A 16,528-nucleotide genomic window follows, 5' to 3' on the forward strand; every position below is an offset into this window, starting at 1 on the left:
ATTGCATAACCAGTCACAATTGCACAGCCATAGCTCAGAGTTTTTTTGAAAATGGAAAAAGAACTAGAGAAACAGTAGAGAAAAGAAATGGAAAAAAAATAAAAAATAAATAACCAAAGGCGACAAGCACGGCCATGACTCATGACACCACTGCGATGGCTGGACTGTAAAAAAAAATACTGGAAGATGGAGAGTGCCGACTTAAGCGACACAAACACACACAGCGAGGGTCACGGCTTAGTTTAAATGTCAAATAAGGATTATTTTAGCATTCCACTAATACCTTGAATGATTTTTCACTGTAAATACTCAAATTAAGATGATTAAATGGTAAACTAAAGAATTAAACTGCAAGAAACAAGCTTCCACTTAACAAGAAGCCTAGATTTAATCACCAAAAAAAAAAGCCTAGATTTCAGAAACAATTGCACGATTCACGTTACACGGGAAGCATAATTCCTTGAGGAATAGAGCTTCCCACCTAGCCATGATGCTTCCAGTAACCATGGATAAGACTGTTCAGATAAATGTCTTGAGTGCTTAGCCTTTCATCTTAAACTTGATAGGATACATTCATTGATCATTTTGATATATTGTTAGGTAAATGAAGTACTGGATAAGAGATTGTTAGTAATTATTAAGTGATTTAATGATCCTTTTGGTTTAATGAATTAGTGATTATAGTCATACCAGAAATGCTGTATCTTTTTCATATGAAATATTTAACGAAAACCCATAATCTTAGTTTAGATATCTTCAGTGTAGATTTGAATTTGCCTGTTCCAGAGTGAATGACAAAATGATCAATTGTATTTTTGTTTTTTTTAAATGGATCAATTGTATTTCTTTAGTGTATTGAAAGTGCATATTACTTAACATTCTTAAATTTCTAACGCATTGCCAATATCGTATAAACCTACATTTTAATTTGACACAGTATATTACCAATATATAACCAACAAATCAATCTATAGTGATATAACAAGTTGCCGATATATTAACGATAAACTTATTTGTGACTCTGCATGAGCCTGCTGTCTATGCTTTCTTTGAAATATTTTCCTATCTAGGTCAGTTACCAGTAAAGAGATCATTAAACAGAAGACAGTGAGGTATGACCCCCATTTTACATTCCAAGCGAACATTCATTGTGTACTTTCGGAATCATATGTGAGCATACATACCGGGAAGTCAAACGCTTGTTTTCTTTCCCCATGCACCACCGCTAGGTCTGAATATCTGCTTGAGCAGTGCCATTTTCGGAACATTCCAATGCTCCACATGCCTAGATCACCACAGCAATGACAAAAGAGTGAAGAGAGAGAGAGAGAGAGAGAGAGAGAGATGATATCTAAGAAAATCAAAGAAACTATGATGATAAACCTGTTACCCAGAAAAAAAAATCAAAGAACATATGATGATAAACCTGTTACCTGCATATCCTTCCAGATTGAGCATCAAAATAGTACTCTGTATATCCAGTTGCTATGAAAGACAACAATAAAATATACAAGAAATCAGCGAAATAGAAAATAATATTGAATTGATATGGATCAGATGGTACATGATATCAATACTTTAAAAAGGGTCGTTTTGAACGTACCAGAGAGAATGGGCCTCCAAGGGAATGACATGACACAAATGAAACGCCAATGCCCAATTCCTTTATTCTGTATCCAAGTATGATTCCCATCACCATCTTAGCAGTAGAACTAATAATTAACTTAAACATAGTTAGCAGTTTATAATCAAAGCAGTCTGATTGGAAACGGCAGGAGGGCCCAAAAAAATTTCACAATGTTTCCAAGTGAGTTTAATGATAATTATTACTTCTTCGTTAGTCTAGTGGATTCAAAATACATTAGCAATAGAACCACACAGACTAACCTCAAACTCTTCCCACTTTGTGAGTTTCATATCCGATTTTTCAAGAAGGGATCCAAAATTCGTACAATTTCGTTTGAAACGGCGAAGTCCTCTGAACGAACCCGCTGGATCGGCAAATTCACAGTCTTCTTCATAAGCATTCAGAGCCAAATTTCCTGGAAAAGAAAATTCACAATTGATCTTTACAAAAATAAAAAATAGTAAATGTGCGCAAATCAAATGAAACTAATTATTCACCATATATAGAGTGCACCAGTCTAGGAACTGAGAATGTTGTGCATTTAGGCCTGGGCATGTGGCTTGCTGGTTTGCATGCTCATTCATATGTTCATATTATCATCTTCAAATGGAATTCTCCTATTGAAATGCAATTTCAAACATTTTATCCAACCAAAGGTAAGCATGCATCTCATGCAGGAAAATATATGTTATGCATGCATCTATTTCTCATGTACTTCTTCTTGCCCATCCCTAAGGATTCCTCGAATCCCAGATGGCCCTGGATTCCCTACATTAGAGATGTCAAGTGCCCTGGCTCAGGAGGGCACCATTCCTGAGAGATAGTTGGTCTTTGTTCTCCTCCCCAACAAATCTCTCCACCCATGCCACAGGTCAAGTGCGGAAACGAACCTGAAAGGGGGAAAGATTTGCACCCAAGCAATCGCCAATGCCAGATTTTTTTATAAAGATTGTTGGAATATGTAACTTGCCTAAGGGCATTTAGGACTTTGTACATTCCTTTATGTTTTAGTATAAAAGATATGAGTCAGGGGGAGATCATTTTATTTTCTCTGTCTAAACTTTCGACTAACATGGTATCAGAGCCTTAGGGTTTTCTGATCCCTAGAGTTCTACATCAGCCTCCATCTTCTCCGCCACCCTCCACCCCTCTCGCCGCGAAACCCAACTCCGGGCAAAGTTTCATCCGAGGCACACCGGCACGCTGTCTTTTTCCTCTTGCCACCCATTACAGCCAATTCGTTGGCCTCTGTCAGCAGCTTGATGTTTACATGCCGCTTACCACGGATCTCACAGAGGCTGCCCGTCAGAGGGATCGGATCCGTGTTGTGCAGTACCTTGAGAGTTTGGGTCCAGAGTACATGTATCTTCGTCAGCAGATTATCGGTTTTGGCGCTATTCCTTCCCTTACTAAGGTTTACTCCCGCGTCCAGCAGTGCTCTCCTGGTGATCCAGTGATATCTGTTCCTATTGATGGTTCTGCTCTCGCGACCTATGATGGCAGTACTCGCCCGCCTCGTGGTGGAGCCTCCTCTGGTCGTGGTCGTTCTTTTTGCACTCACTGTCAGCGCGAGGGACATTATATTGACCATTGCTATACCCTGCATCCCGAGCTTCGTCAGGCACGCTCGGCTCACATGGGTGCTACTACTGCTTCGGCTTCAGATTGCGCTCACTCTGCTTCTGTTCCTGCACCAGCTGATTCCACCTATACATTATCCCGTGCCGATTATGAGGGGTTCCAGCGTCTGAGGCTCAGTTCTCGTCCTCCCTTTGCAGGTTTCGCCCAGCCAGGTAGTTCACCCACTACCCTTCTATCTAGCTCAGGGTCATGGATCATTGACTCTGGCGCATCCAATCACCTGACTGGTAACTCTTCTCAGCTTCATTCTTTTCGCACTTTCTCACCTCCCTCTCAGTCTATCACCCTTGCTGATGGGTCCACTACACTTATCACTGGTGTTGGTCATATCTCCCCTCATCCTGCTCTTACCTTATCTTCTGTTTTATGTGTACCAAAATCACCATTTAGTTTACTTTCAGTTAGCCAAATTACTAAATCTCTTCACTGTTCTGTCTCATTTTTCCCCTCTTACTGTTTGTTCTAGGATCTCTCGACTGGGAAGACGATTGGAACGGGTCGTGAGGTAGATGGACTCTATCTTCTTGACTGCTGGCCGCCTACTGTCTTATAGCTCTGTGGATACATTTCAGTGGCATTGTCGCCTGGGGCATCCTTCACTTCAGCGGCTGCAGCAGACTTCTCTGGTTCCCGGACCTTTTCTAGTTTTCAGTGCGAGTCCTGTGAACTCGGGAAGCACCGTCGTGTGTCGTTTCCGTCCCGGATCATTAGTCGAGTGTCTAGTCCATTTGAATTAGTCCATTCTGATGTATGGGGACCTTCTAGGGTCGCGTCTAGTACTGGCTTTTAGTATTTTATTGTGTTTATTGATGACTTCTCACGCATGACCTGGTTATATTTACTGAAGAGTCGATCCGACGTGTTCTTTGCATTTCGCACATTTCATTCTGAAATTAAGAATCATTATAATTGCAATATTAAATGTCTTCGTACTGACAATGCTAGAGAATATTTTTCTGATACTAATGGCTTTCAATCCTATCTCTCCCAACATGGGATTTTACATCAGTCTTCATGTGCATACACCTCTCAACAGAATGGTGTTGCTGAGAGGAAACTTCGTTATTTGCTTGAAGTAGGTCGCACTCTTCTTTTTTAGATGAGTGTTCCTAAGGCATACTGGAGTGATGCCCTTCTTACGGCGTGTTTCTTAGCAAATCGCCTTCCTCTGTCTTAGAGGGTGCATTTTCTTTCGAGATTTTATCTCCTAGTAAGGAACAGTTTCCTCTGAAACCTCGTGTATTTGGATGCGTTTGTTTTGTTCATCACCTTGGACCTGGCCGTGACAAACTCGATCCCCGGTCTGAGCGTTGTGTCTTTCTGGGGTATTCCCATACGCAGAAAGGCTATTGTTGCTATAGCCCTCGTCTGCGTCGCTGATTTGTCTCAGCCGATGTTACGTTCTTTGAGTCTGAGGCATTCTTCCAACATGGCGCGGCATCTTTCACCCCTTCTCTCGAGTCCGAGGTCTCGCTTCCCTTACCAGATCTACCTGCTTATCTTCCGTCATCTCCTATTTCCGTGCGGCCAGCTTCTGCAGCTTCTACTTCTTCTGCCACGTTGGAGAAGCCAACTCCACCTAAAATTACACAGCAGTATCAGCGGCGCCAAGTTACAGATAGGTCGCTTCTACCTCCTCTCGCACAATCATCTTCTGAGCCGATGATCCCTCTCTCCCGCTCTCAGTTATCTTCTCTTCTGCCTTCCTCTGTTGTTTCTGATTCTCCTATTGCATCTCGTACAGGATCCCGTTCCACTGCACATCCTATTTCGAATTTTGTTTCTTATGATAAGCTCACCAGTACGACAGTACCTTCCAGAGCTTTGTTTCTTCCTTGTCTTCTATGTCTTTACCACAGTCAGTGGCTGAGGCTCTTGACCATCCTGGCTGGCGTGATACTATGAACCTAGAAATGGGCGCTCGTCATAGTAATGATACATGGGATCTGGTTTCCCTACCCGCTGGTGCTCGTCCTGTTGGTTGTCGGTGGGTTTTCTCTATCAAATACCTCCCTGATGGTACTGTCGAGCGCTTAAAAGCACGGTTAGTCGCGAAAGGATACACTTAGACTTTTAGTGTTAACTACACTGAGACCTTCAGTCCCGTTGCGAAAATTCCCTCTGTCTGTGTGCTCCTGTCTCTTGCTGTTAATCATAGCTGGCCCTTTCATCAGCTGGATGTGAAGAATGCCTTCCTCCATGGCGACCTGACTGAGGAGGTGTATATGGAGCAACCACCAGGGTTTGTTTCTCAGGGGGAGACTTCCTCCTACGTGTGTCGCCTACGCAAGTCACTCTATGGCCTCAAACAATCTCCACGTGCGTGGTTTGGGAGATTCAGTGAGGCAGTCATGCACTTTGGCATGAAACAATGCGCAGTGGATCACTCAGTCTTCAGTTATCACTCTTCAGCTGGGTGTATTTTGTTGATAGTTTATGTGGATGACATAATCATCACAGGGAGTTTGAAAACCTTCTTGCAAAAGGAATTCTCTACTAAGGATTTGGGTCAGCTCAGGTATTTCTTGGGGATAGAGGTTGCTCGTTCTTCTAGAGGCTTGTTCCTATCACAGAGAAAGTATGTCTTGGACTTGCTAAAAGAAACAGGCAATCTTGGAGTTAAACCAGCTTCTGCACCCATGGATCCTAATGTGAAACTCGTTCCAGAAGAAGGAGAGTTGTTGGAGGATCCTGGCAGGTATCGCAGGCTTGTCGGTAAACTTATATATCTCACGGTTACTCGGCCAGATATTTCATATGCTGTTGGAGTTGTCAGTCAGTATATGAGCTCTCCACGTACTTCTCACTGGGTTGCGGTGACACATATTCTCAAGTATTTGAAAGGGGCTCCAGGGAAGGGATTGATGTTCAAAAGACATGGCCATATGAAAGTTGAAGGCTTCTCTGATGCAGATTGGGCTGGATCCCCAGCAGATAGACGGTCCACCATTGGGTATTGTACATTTGTAGGTGGCAATCTTGTTTCATGGAAGAGTAAGAAGCAGGATGTTATAGCTAAGTCCAGTGCAGAGGCTGAATACAGGGCAATGGCACAGACAAGCACGGAACTTATTTGGCTACGTTCACTTCTTTCTGAAATTGGCTTCATTTCATCTTCTCCTTCGCAGCTTTATTGCAACAACAAAGCTGCAATATACATTGCCAACAATCCAGTCTTCCATGAGCGCACCAAGCACATTGAAGTGGATTGTCATTTTATCCGTCAAAGAATCCAGAAAAGAGAGATTTTCACTGTGTTTACTCGTTCAGGGGACCAATTAGCTGATATGTTTACAAAGTCCATAAATAAGTCAAAATTGAGTGATATATGTAACAAGCTAGGAATGTATGATATCTACATTCCAGCTTGAGGGGGAGTGTTGGAATATGTAAGTTGCCTAAGGGCATTTACGACTTTGTACATTCCTTTATATTTTAGTATAAAGATATGAGTTAGGGGGAGATAACCCTAACTCATTTTATTTTCTCTGTCTAAACTTTCGGTTAACAAAGATGAAATTGGGGCTTTTTACTATTCCCTTGAACACTCTACCGTTCCTTTCCTTCCACAAAACACATACGTGGCTAGTAATATCACTTTCCAAAGAATTTTTCCTTTCATTCGCCATGTAACAAAAAGACAACTTCCAATAACTCACTCAATTTTTGAGGGAATATGTATATGATAAGACAAACCTATCCAGAACTCTACCCATACATACTTTGCCAGCTTACAATAAATGAACATATGATCCACCGATTCACCTGCCTCCACATAGAGGGCGCAATGATCAATAATGAGAATGTTGCGATTACGTAGGGGATCTACGGTGAGAATTTTGTCAAGGCAGGTCCTCCATCCCATAGTTAGCAAAACATGATACGGCAAAAAAACGGGACGGGAAAAATTCGAGTTTAATACGGTTTTGGATAAAAAATACGTAGTAAAAAAAACGGTCAAATAAACGGAAACGACAAAAATACGTTGAATGAAAAAAATGAGTTTAATACGTTTCGGTTTAAAAAAAACGGATTAAAAAAACGGGTGTGTCAATTGCTATGAAAACATCAAAAAGTAAGAAGTTCACATATGATTCAACCCCAAAAAATAAGATTATCATTAAATTCAACCCCAAAAAGAAAAATACAAATTTGGAAGAATGAAAATGGAAATGGGATTACATTCCCCACTGAAGCAAATGATTTTTAGTCCAAGGATGTCCTTCGCCCACATTTCAGACTTCTATCTTTAGTGTTCAATTTATTCCCTAGATGGCATTTCTTTCATAATTTGTAAGCCTAAGGTCTTATAGCTGTAAGACCTTACAAATCATGAAAGAAATGAGTAGCTAATGCGAAGCAAGAGGAGACTCTTCTACTTAGGCATTCCTCTCCAAAACTCATCAGGTAACAACATACCATCTACAGAGAGTACTTGGTATTAGAGTTGAAATTGTTAGTAATATCACGAAAGCATTCGTTGCAGTATTTGGACAAAATGGATAATTCAAATCTGGGTAAGAGTCCATTTTACTTCAACTTTTATTCGGTCCATTATCTCTTTCTACTTATTTTACACAGAGAACTATTTGAATCTTCTGTGCGGTTGCATGCTTATTCATTCCAAAAGAGCCCAAGAGTTCATGGAAATAACCCATCTTCTCCTAAATTTCCTAAATTGCTCTTGATTTATCGAAAATGAAATCCATTAATTTTGTTTTTTGCCAGTCATGATCTCTTGCAAAGATGCCCAAAATTGCACATAAAAGCTACATTGCCCCTTTTTCTTTTTTAAGGATGATCTAAAAGAGATCAACACCTTCTAACCCTAAGAACGGACCCTTAAACAAGAAAGAAAATATGTGTTCTTGAAATCAAAGGGATGAAGAAGAAAAAAATGGAATGAAGCAAAGGGCGTACTCTCCTTCCCCTCTTCCCTTCTTTCTCTTCATCTCGTATGGCAAGGGTGGAGGGCCGAGGGCGACGGCAAGGGTGCTCGGCTGCTGGCAATGGGCGGACGGCGGAGAGAGGGCGAAGGCAGTTTGGGTTGGGTTGCAAGAAAATAGGGCAAATCGAATTAGGGTCTCTCTTTTGTATTTTAGAAAGGGAAAATGGATAAACTTGAAAAAAAGGAGGAAAAATCTGAAAAATACGTCTATACGTGTTTTAACGAATTCTAAAAAAAAAAATTGCCGTTTTAAACGGCCAACCCGTTTAATACGGCATTTAATACAGGGAGTGACCAAAACGAGTTTTTTTTTCAAAAAAAATGCCGTTTTAAACGGCATTTTGCTAATTATGGTCCATCCAAATGTGCAAATCCTTGGCGGTGCTGGGATGCTCCACACTCTAGCCAGATAGATGCAAAGGAACATTGAAAGGAACAATTTGGTGGTACGACTTGACATTAAATGTCCCGGAAGAGATCTAGATCCAAACCCTAGCGTCATCCCCGGATATTTTGATATAAACGGCCTGTACTAACCTGAAATTAATGCTCCAATCCCATTGAGATCCCTCTCCCACCATGCACTCCTTCACGAAAGCCTCTTTATCAGCCACAACCACATACAAGTCTAAAAATGTCACCTTTAAGGGAAAGTCCCCACACCACTTGTTCTGCCACAACTTTATCCAGTCCCCATAATAAACTCTGAATCTAATTTCCTTTCCTAAATGGTTAGGCCTTCAACTTGCAAAGGAAACCACATTAACTCAAATCCATAACCCATCAGCGGCTTCAAAGATGTGGAGGTAAAGATCAGAGCATGGACATGTACCATCAACCTCTAGACAACACCGTCAGATTACAATCAGCTAATCTTGAGCATGAAGTTCCTTTGTGTAGCAAAAGTAATACCCATACCTCACCTTGGAGTGGTGGTGGTTATCATGGAAGAAGGAATTCCATGCATAGTCCCCATAATACACATAGAAAACGGTAAGGTTGAGAAGGTTTCATCCTTACAACTGATTGATGGCTCTACGAAGACTAGAGCAAGTCGATTTACGAGGATTGGAAACTCGAAGTGTCCAAGTCAACCAAAGACTTGATGGGAGGATCATGCACCTTAACAAAAGAAACAGAAAGGGAGTTGTCAAAGCAGGCAAAATGATGAAGGCATGATGAGGATGTCGACGAAATCAAGTGGGGAAGGGTTGTTACGAGGTGACAATTATGCTCACTGATCTACTTTTATAAGCCTAATGGAGGTTGAAGACGACCCAGGAGGAGTAAAGAACCTTTCAAGACTATAGAAAGGTGTAGAAGACTTTTGGAGAAGTTTGGAAGTGTGTAGATATTTATACGAAGGTTCTAGAATATTCCTATAGGATCTTTGAAGAGACGAGCATGGAAAATTATCGAAAGACTAGATGATTCTAGAATGATCCAAAACCATTGGATGGTTTTCATGTGGCAAGATAAGGACCATTGTTGTAGGAAGAGGGAGCCTATATATAGGTGAGGCTTCCCCATATGCAAATCACCTCTGAACCTCCAAAACCTATGAGACCGCTAATCTAGTGTTTCAAAATGCAGATGCGGATCAAAATGCGGCCAAGAAAATCCTAGTCGACTTGGTGCGGCGCGACTGAGTACTCGATTGACGCGGCCGAGTACTTAGTTGACTCAGTTGAGTACTCAAGACAAAGTCAAAGGATTTTTGAATGACTTTGTAGGGCAAAATGTAAACTCAAACAAGAATGCGGCCAAGGCAAAAAGGAGTCGACTCAGGTGAGTCAACGATGCTGTTGGGGACTTTCGAAAGTATGCTCTGGTCATTTAGGCTTATAAAGCTTTTCACAGTGTAGTAAAAGTCCTTCCCATTCCACTTTTGTATGCTTCTTTTGAGTCTAAGTGTCCTTCTTGCCAAGGCTAGGCCACTTGATGCAAGCTGACTCAAAGTGAACGTTGGGGTATTGCATGAGTGCCACACAGGTGTGAGGCTAGGGGAAAAGTAGGCCCATGAAATGACCTTGTAAGTTTGTATAGTCTGCAACAGTTTGAGATTCCCCATGTTCCAACAATTACCGCATTATATAGACCATGTTTGGAAATCAAAAAAAGATATTCCAAGGAATCTTTGTAGGGATAGTTGTGAGAGATGGACGGGAGAGGGAGAGACTTGAGAGCGTGGAAGTGAGGGTGCATAATACGCTCCAAAAATTGAGGAAATAAAACAATTTTAAATATGCAATTTTCTCTTACTAGTTTTTTGGGATTTTTATGTTCTCTTTAATCTGATCCCCCCAATTCTCTTCCTCTCCCTCCTTCCCCACCACGACACAATTGGGCCCATGAGTATTCCATGGAATAATTTTGTAGGGTTTTCGAACATGTGTTTGTATGTTACCCCTTTCATCTAAAGTGAATATTCACTCTCCCAGCCTTCTGTGGATAGCTGAGAAACCTTATCTGTGTGATATAACATAGATTATACATTAGCAAAAAATGAATTTAGCTAAAACTTCATATGCCATGACCACAAGCAGCCAATTAAAGTATGCCAATAACCAGACGAGTCTGTGAACATAGGATGCAGCATCAAAGTTTGAGTCTGTACGTCTGCTTAACAACGCATTTTTTACACATTCTAATTGCAGAAGCAAATAACAAGTTCACCATTTTACAGAAAGTGTGTGATATTTCATATACAGGCTTTACACAATTGAAACAATTCTCTGTATACACTTAAAATCTATTCAATTGTCAAAAGGATATACAAAAAATGAAGCCAATAGACCCCAAACTGAATCTAAAAATGTAGATATCGAAATGCATGATTCAGTGAAACATAAATAATTTCTATCAATCACTAGATAATTAAAACTGTTATCCTTATCATCATTAACAAAACTATGAAACGACAACAGGCTCATGCTCATCAGAAGTTTTTTTTTTTAAAACCCAATTCAAGTTTTCAAACCTGTGACGAAATATGACCGTTGGAAGTCCTCCTTGATGGCTTCTACGACCTGGGCTCGATCTAAAACTCCCGATCCATCATCGACGGAAACCTCGACCTCACGATCAGAACTTCGGGGCGGCGGTCGGAGAACGGATGCCGCAATCCCAAGCAGTTCGGAACTGTACCACGCCATCTTAAGCAGAAGGTTGTTGGATTGTGAGTCGCGATCGTTCGAAGAGTTTGGGTTCTTCCCATTGCACCGGAAATTGCAGGTTTTCCGTCGGGATTCCGACCGGTGAACTTCGTCATGCCGGAGAAATTTGAGGTGGGGAATTGGAGGGATCGAGAGAAGAGATGCCATTTCGAGGAAGGCTTGAAACGGTGAACTGTGGAATTAAGGTTTTTCTCTGCCATTGCTTTCGTAAATGCTCCTCTCGATTAATGGCAACCAGAAAAAATATCTGAATATAGAGTCTTCAGTCTTGTAGGGTTTATAAGCGCACAGAGGCTGAATTGTTGAAGGTTGTAGCTAACTTGCGCAGCAGCATTATGGTGGGGCCATTAGGAAGTTGGGGCTCTTATATGATGCATGGGGCCACTTGTTCAATGATCCAAGCCGTTTATCTGTTACGCTTTATTGTGGATGGGTCATGCATCAAAATCCACTCCCATCGGACGGTTCAAATCCACTTCTAGGAATAGGGTTGGCGCTTTGTGCTCTTGACTAAAGGGGTCTTGGTCTAATTCCAGCTTAGCTATCAAACAAAAAAGAAATGTGGATGAGAGTGGATTTTGATGAAAGGCCCATCTCTTACTAGGTCTAACAGATACATAGTTTGGATCATTAGCAAGTGCTTACTTCGACCCTTTCCCATTTTTTCTTACATATTCATCCTATAAGTGTCCCACATGGCACACACGAGGTCTTCTCTCATGAAGACGTCTCATTCATGATATTTTCACTCTTTTCTCAGCATCTCCACCAGATTTTGTGTCCTTGGCAGACCATGAAAGAGAGACATGGAAAAAATAGAAACAAACAAAATGGTTGTTGTTCTAGCCTTCTAGGCACACTTAGTTATTATGAGAATTCAAAGGAAAAGCTTAGGGTGACAGCGGACGGAGACTTTTTGAAAGATTGATGACATTCTGAGCAGAGCAATTGGATTCAAACCAACCATGTCCCTTAACCCATATCGGTCTACTTATGTTGTACATAGCTAGTAGCGGTGGACATGGTTCGGTAACTTAATCAATCCCTATCGGTTCCAAATATTGGAAAAAAGAACCGAACCATGGAATCAAACCGAACCAGAACCGATCTTGATCAGGTTTACCCAATTTTTTCTTTATTTATTTATTTTTGCTGAAGGATATAACAGTTAATACAACAAAGAGCAAACAGTTTTCTACTTTTCTTAGTAGATCTAGGGTTTTTTTTAAAGAGAAAAGATAGGGAAATGATATCAGCACACCCATATTTTGTTATCTACACTCTTGTTTCTTCTCTTTTAGAATTTAACGAGCTGTCAAACTGTTGTTCAGTTCGGTTTGGTTTTGGGTACTAGGACTCCAAACCTAGAACCGGACCGAAAACTGTTGGTTCCCAAATTTGGGACCCAAAACCGAACCACCAATTTCCAAAACCGAACCAAACCAAGCCAAAGAGGCCAGTTCGGTTCGGTTCTTCGGGTTGGACCTGAACCGTGTCCACCCCTAGCTAGGGCTTGTGTTAGATGATTTAAGAGAGAAGAAACTAGAAAGGGAGAATCATCACTGAAAGGAAAAGCATAAAATTAAATAAATTTTTTTGTGTCCTCACACGTTGTATATATAAATACACATATACACATAAATTCATTCCTTACCCACGCTTCACAAGGTATCAGAGCTGCCTCTAGGGTTATTTTCTAACCCTTGCTTTATTCTCCATCCTAGTTGCAATGATTCCCAAAAATGCACAAGACATAAATGAGCAAAAAAATTGAAGTATATTTTCATACATTAGTGCCCTCCATTTTGATCTAGGATACTACTGAATTTTGTGGCTACGTTTGAGCCACAGTGAAACAATTTCGAACCATGATGGTCTGTTTTGAAATGGATCATGACCTAGACTAAAGAATGATCCGAAAAGGGAGGTTTGACGCTTAGGGATTCAAATCTGTAATGACACGTTAGGAGGAATATAAGCCAAAACTTCCCAAGATTTAGTCTAACTATGGGTAAAGGGGTCATACTTTCTTCACCTAAATGCGAACTTGACCAAGACATAGATGGAAGCCAATCCCAAGCAGATCCGTTGACACCCATAAAAAGAACAGAAGAACTGAAAACTACTGATTTTCAATTTTCAAATTTAAAGCTGAAATTGGTTAAGAGAGGACTTTGAGGCTTGAATCAAACGGAGTTTAGGTCAGGTGACTTGCAAAAGGGATTTGGACTATGTTGTAAACAAGTTCTAAGGTTCAAGCTACTAACCTGTTATGGAGTGCTCAACTTGTCTGGCGAGTTGTGAGATCTCTCTTGATCGTCTTAGTGGGCATACAATTCGGTTACTTGATGTAAGATTTAAGAAGGCAGTTATGATGGACTTTGCATATGTAGCAGTGACGACGGCTTGTCTGCCGTCTTGAGAGGCTGCTAGTGTGTTGTGTCCGAACAGCGGGCGATGGGCTGAAATGTCTTGGAGCACAATATTGAGAAATGTGAAAATATTGTGAGATAAAATAAGCACAGTAGCACAATCGAGAAACTGATATATATATATATATATATATATATATATATATATATATATATATATATATATATATATATATATATATAGAGAGAGAGAGAGAGAGAGAGAGGGGGGGGGGAGGATTGTACGTATGGTACGCTCGAGTGCCCAATCACATGGGTCCCACATTTTTTTGTGGTGATCCAAAGCATTCATTTGCAAGGCCTTATCATAGATAGGGTGTGTACCAAAAATCAGCTCCATTGAATCATCCTAACCCCTCCAAAGTGGAGGGCAAAAATGGGCAGATTTGTGGACAAACAATGTCTGTCCATTTTGACCTCCACAAATGGATGGTTTGAATCATCCTAAAAATGTGGGCCCACATGTGATTGGGCACTCGAGCGTACCATAAGGTTGGTAAACTCGAGCGTACAATCCTTATATATATATATATATATATATATATATATATGAGAAAACGGTTCCTACACATATGTGTAGAGAGTTCTCTACACACTAGCTTAAAATACAGTGGGGGCTCACATTGTTTGGGTGATCCAAGCCATCCATTTTAAAGGCCCTCACATAGATAGGGTGTCTACAAAAAATCAGATCCATAGGATCATCCCAACCCTACGATTTGTGGAGGTAAAATGGATGTCTTTAAACCTTCACAAATTAGTCCATTTTTTGCCTCCACAGTTCGAATGGTTAGGATGATCCTATGGATCTGATTTTTTGTGACACCCTATCTATGTGAGGGCCTTAAAAATGAATGGTTTGGATCACCCAAATAATGTGGCCCCACTGTATTTTAAGCTAGTGTGTAGATAACTTATCTATACATATGTGTAGGAATCGTTTTCTATATATATATATATATTACTGAAGGTTGGTACACTCGAGCGTACCATAAGGTTGTAACAGATTAAGATGCGAAATCCAAGTTGGGTAAGTTGCAGAATGAAACAAATGAGACTAATTTCCAGTGAAGGGATGTTAAGTTTCACAAGCAAATGATGAATGTATACGTCAAGTTTTAATATCAATCAATTTGACTGGTAGAAAACAAGTTGTCTGTCATTTGGGGATGTTGAGACGGCGTAATGCTGCTGCAACGGGGTAAAACAGTGAAGAAATGAAGAAAGTAAAGATGATAAAGATGAAAAAGTTGAAGAAAAATGCTTAGGAGCTTTTGCTTTTGCCTTGATTTTTTCGTGTTGAGGAGGTAGAGAAGTGGGCTATTTATAGGGGAAATTAGTGGAAACAATGCCATTTTTGTGGTTTCAGTTAGGTTTTTTTTTTTAAATCTGATTGGATTGAATTTTGGGTGAAATTTTGGAACGAAATCAGCTTAAAACGGGTAGCTTGAAAGATATTTGGCAAAGTGATGGAACATTTTGTTAGGTACCTTACCGATACGCCAAAAGCTCCAGAGCTGATGGAACACGTTAGGCAAGGCCCTTTAAACCTATCCCATACCAGGCTGGGTCCCACCCAGTCCCATACCAAGACGGGCCCCCACTCAGGACCGTAACATACCACCATGCTTTTGAATCCGCCATTCTCGGCGGCCCACTCTGTGACAGCTTTCACTCTGGCCTTTTTTCCAGGTACCCCTTTCCACAGATCGCCCCTCCCGCGGAGGCCCACTCTGTGGCCTTTCCACAGGTCGCCCCTTCCGCAAAGAATTCGTTTTCTAGGGTTGATGGCATAGTTTTGTAAATTCAATGGATTTTGTGATTATTTGGATACTTAAATGAGGGAGGGCATGGCTTGTAAATAACTGGAGAAGCAAGGGCACTTTGGGAGTTGCTTTTCGTTTTAAAAAAAACAGTCACGTCCTTACAAGAATCAATTGATACAAGTTCTCCATGGGTGGAGCCGTGGAGGCAAACATATCTTACTAAGTCCTGAATGTGGTCAATACTTTTTCAGTAAGCATCCCTATTCCCTAGTCAAGGGGAGATGAAAGCAAACCAAACACCCCTACAACAGTTTGTATTTTAGCATTTACTTGCTTCAAAGTCTACACATGAAGACATTGACAATTGGCAACTTACAGCTTGTGTTCCCCTGTTTGTATCTATCCCCATGGACAAAAATATGCTCTTATCAAGTTCTCGTCATCATTTTACAAAAAACAAATATAAAGATACATCAATGTATAGCAAAAGTGATTTCATGCACAAGGTGTTATAAAGATTGATATTGGGTTCATCTCTGTTGTTTCTGAATGCTAATTGGCGTCATCTAAATCATGGGTTCCAATATATATGTCCCGTAGGATCAGTGGCGATGGCACTTGAAACGTAAGAGGGGCATGCCCTCCTTATTTTTTTGTGAAAAAATATATACTTTTATATTTTAATATTTTTTTATACTTAATTACTTTAACTTATGACTTACCCCCTTTTATTTTCATTTCTCATAAACTTCTTCACGAGTTCACCGTTCAAGCGACTCTCTTAGGACAAAAAAAGCCCTAGCTGCCTCTTCTCACCATCTGTTCATGCCGCTCATCGGCGGCCGGCGGGCCGACGGCTTCATTTTTCCAGCAAAAATGTAAGCTTTGCAGCCAGGTACTCTCTCTCTCTCTCTCTCTCTCTCTCTCTCATTTTATAT

The 16,528-nt window shown here is 40.8% G+C and overlaps 1 protein-coding gene across 2 annotated transcripts; it reads right to left on the reverse strand.

The window, feature by feature from the left end:
* Positions 1 to 974: 974 nt before the first annotated feature.
* LOC143887882 (Nuclear transport factor 2 (NTF2) family protein) lies at positions 975 to 11,639 on the reverse strand. 2 transcript variants are annotated; one of them, XM_077392122.1, is made up of 5 exons: positions 11,197 to 11,637; positions 1,888 to 2,042; positions 1,604 to 1,670; positions 1,434 to 1,485; positions 975 to 1,285 (listed from the first exon to the last, which is right to left on the reverse strand). In XM_077392122.1, exons 1-5 carry the CDS (start codon positions 11,537 to 11,539, stop codon positions 1,192 to 1,194), a joined length of 711 nt encoding a protein of 236 aa, XP_077248237.1. In that variant the 5' UTR covers positions 11,540 to 11,637; the 3' UTR covers positions 975 to 1,191. The 2 variants fall into 2 exon arrangements, with proteins under 2 accessions (XP_077248237.1, XP_077248238.1); XM_077392123.1 differs by lacking the exon at positions 1,434 to 1,485 and having other exon boundaries at positions 11,197 to 11,639.
* Positions 11,640 to 16,528: the final 4,889 nt, after the last annotated feature.

The sequence above is a fragment of the Tasmannia lanceolata genome, unplaced genomic scaffold (assembly GCF_043159265.1).
Source record: "Tasmannia lanceolata isolate RefF3 unplaced genomic scaffold, GAP_Taslan_0.1 ptg000012l, whole genome shotgun sequence".
In the NCBI taxonomy this organism is placed as follows: Eukaryota; Viridiplantae; Streptophyta; class Magnoliopsida; order Canellales; family Winteraceae; genus Tasmannia; species Tasmannia lanceolata.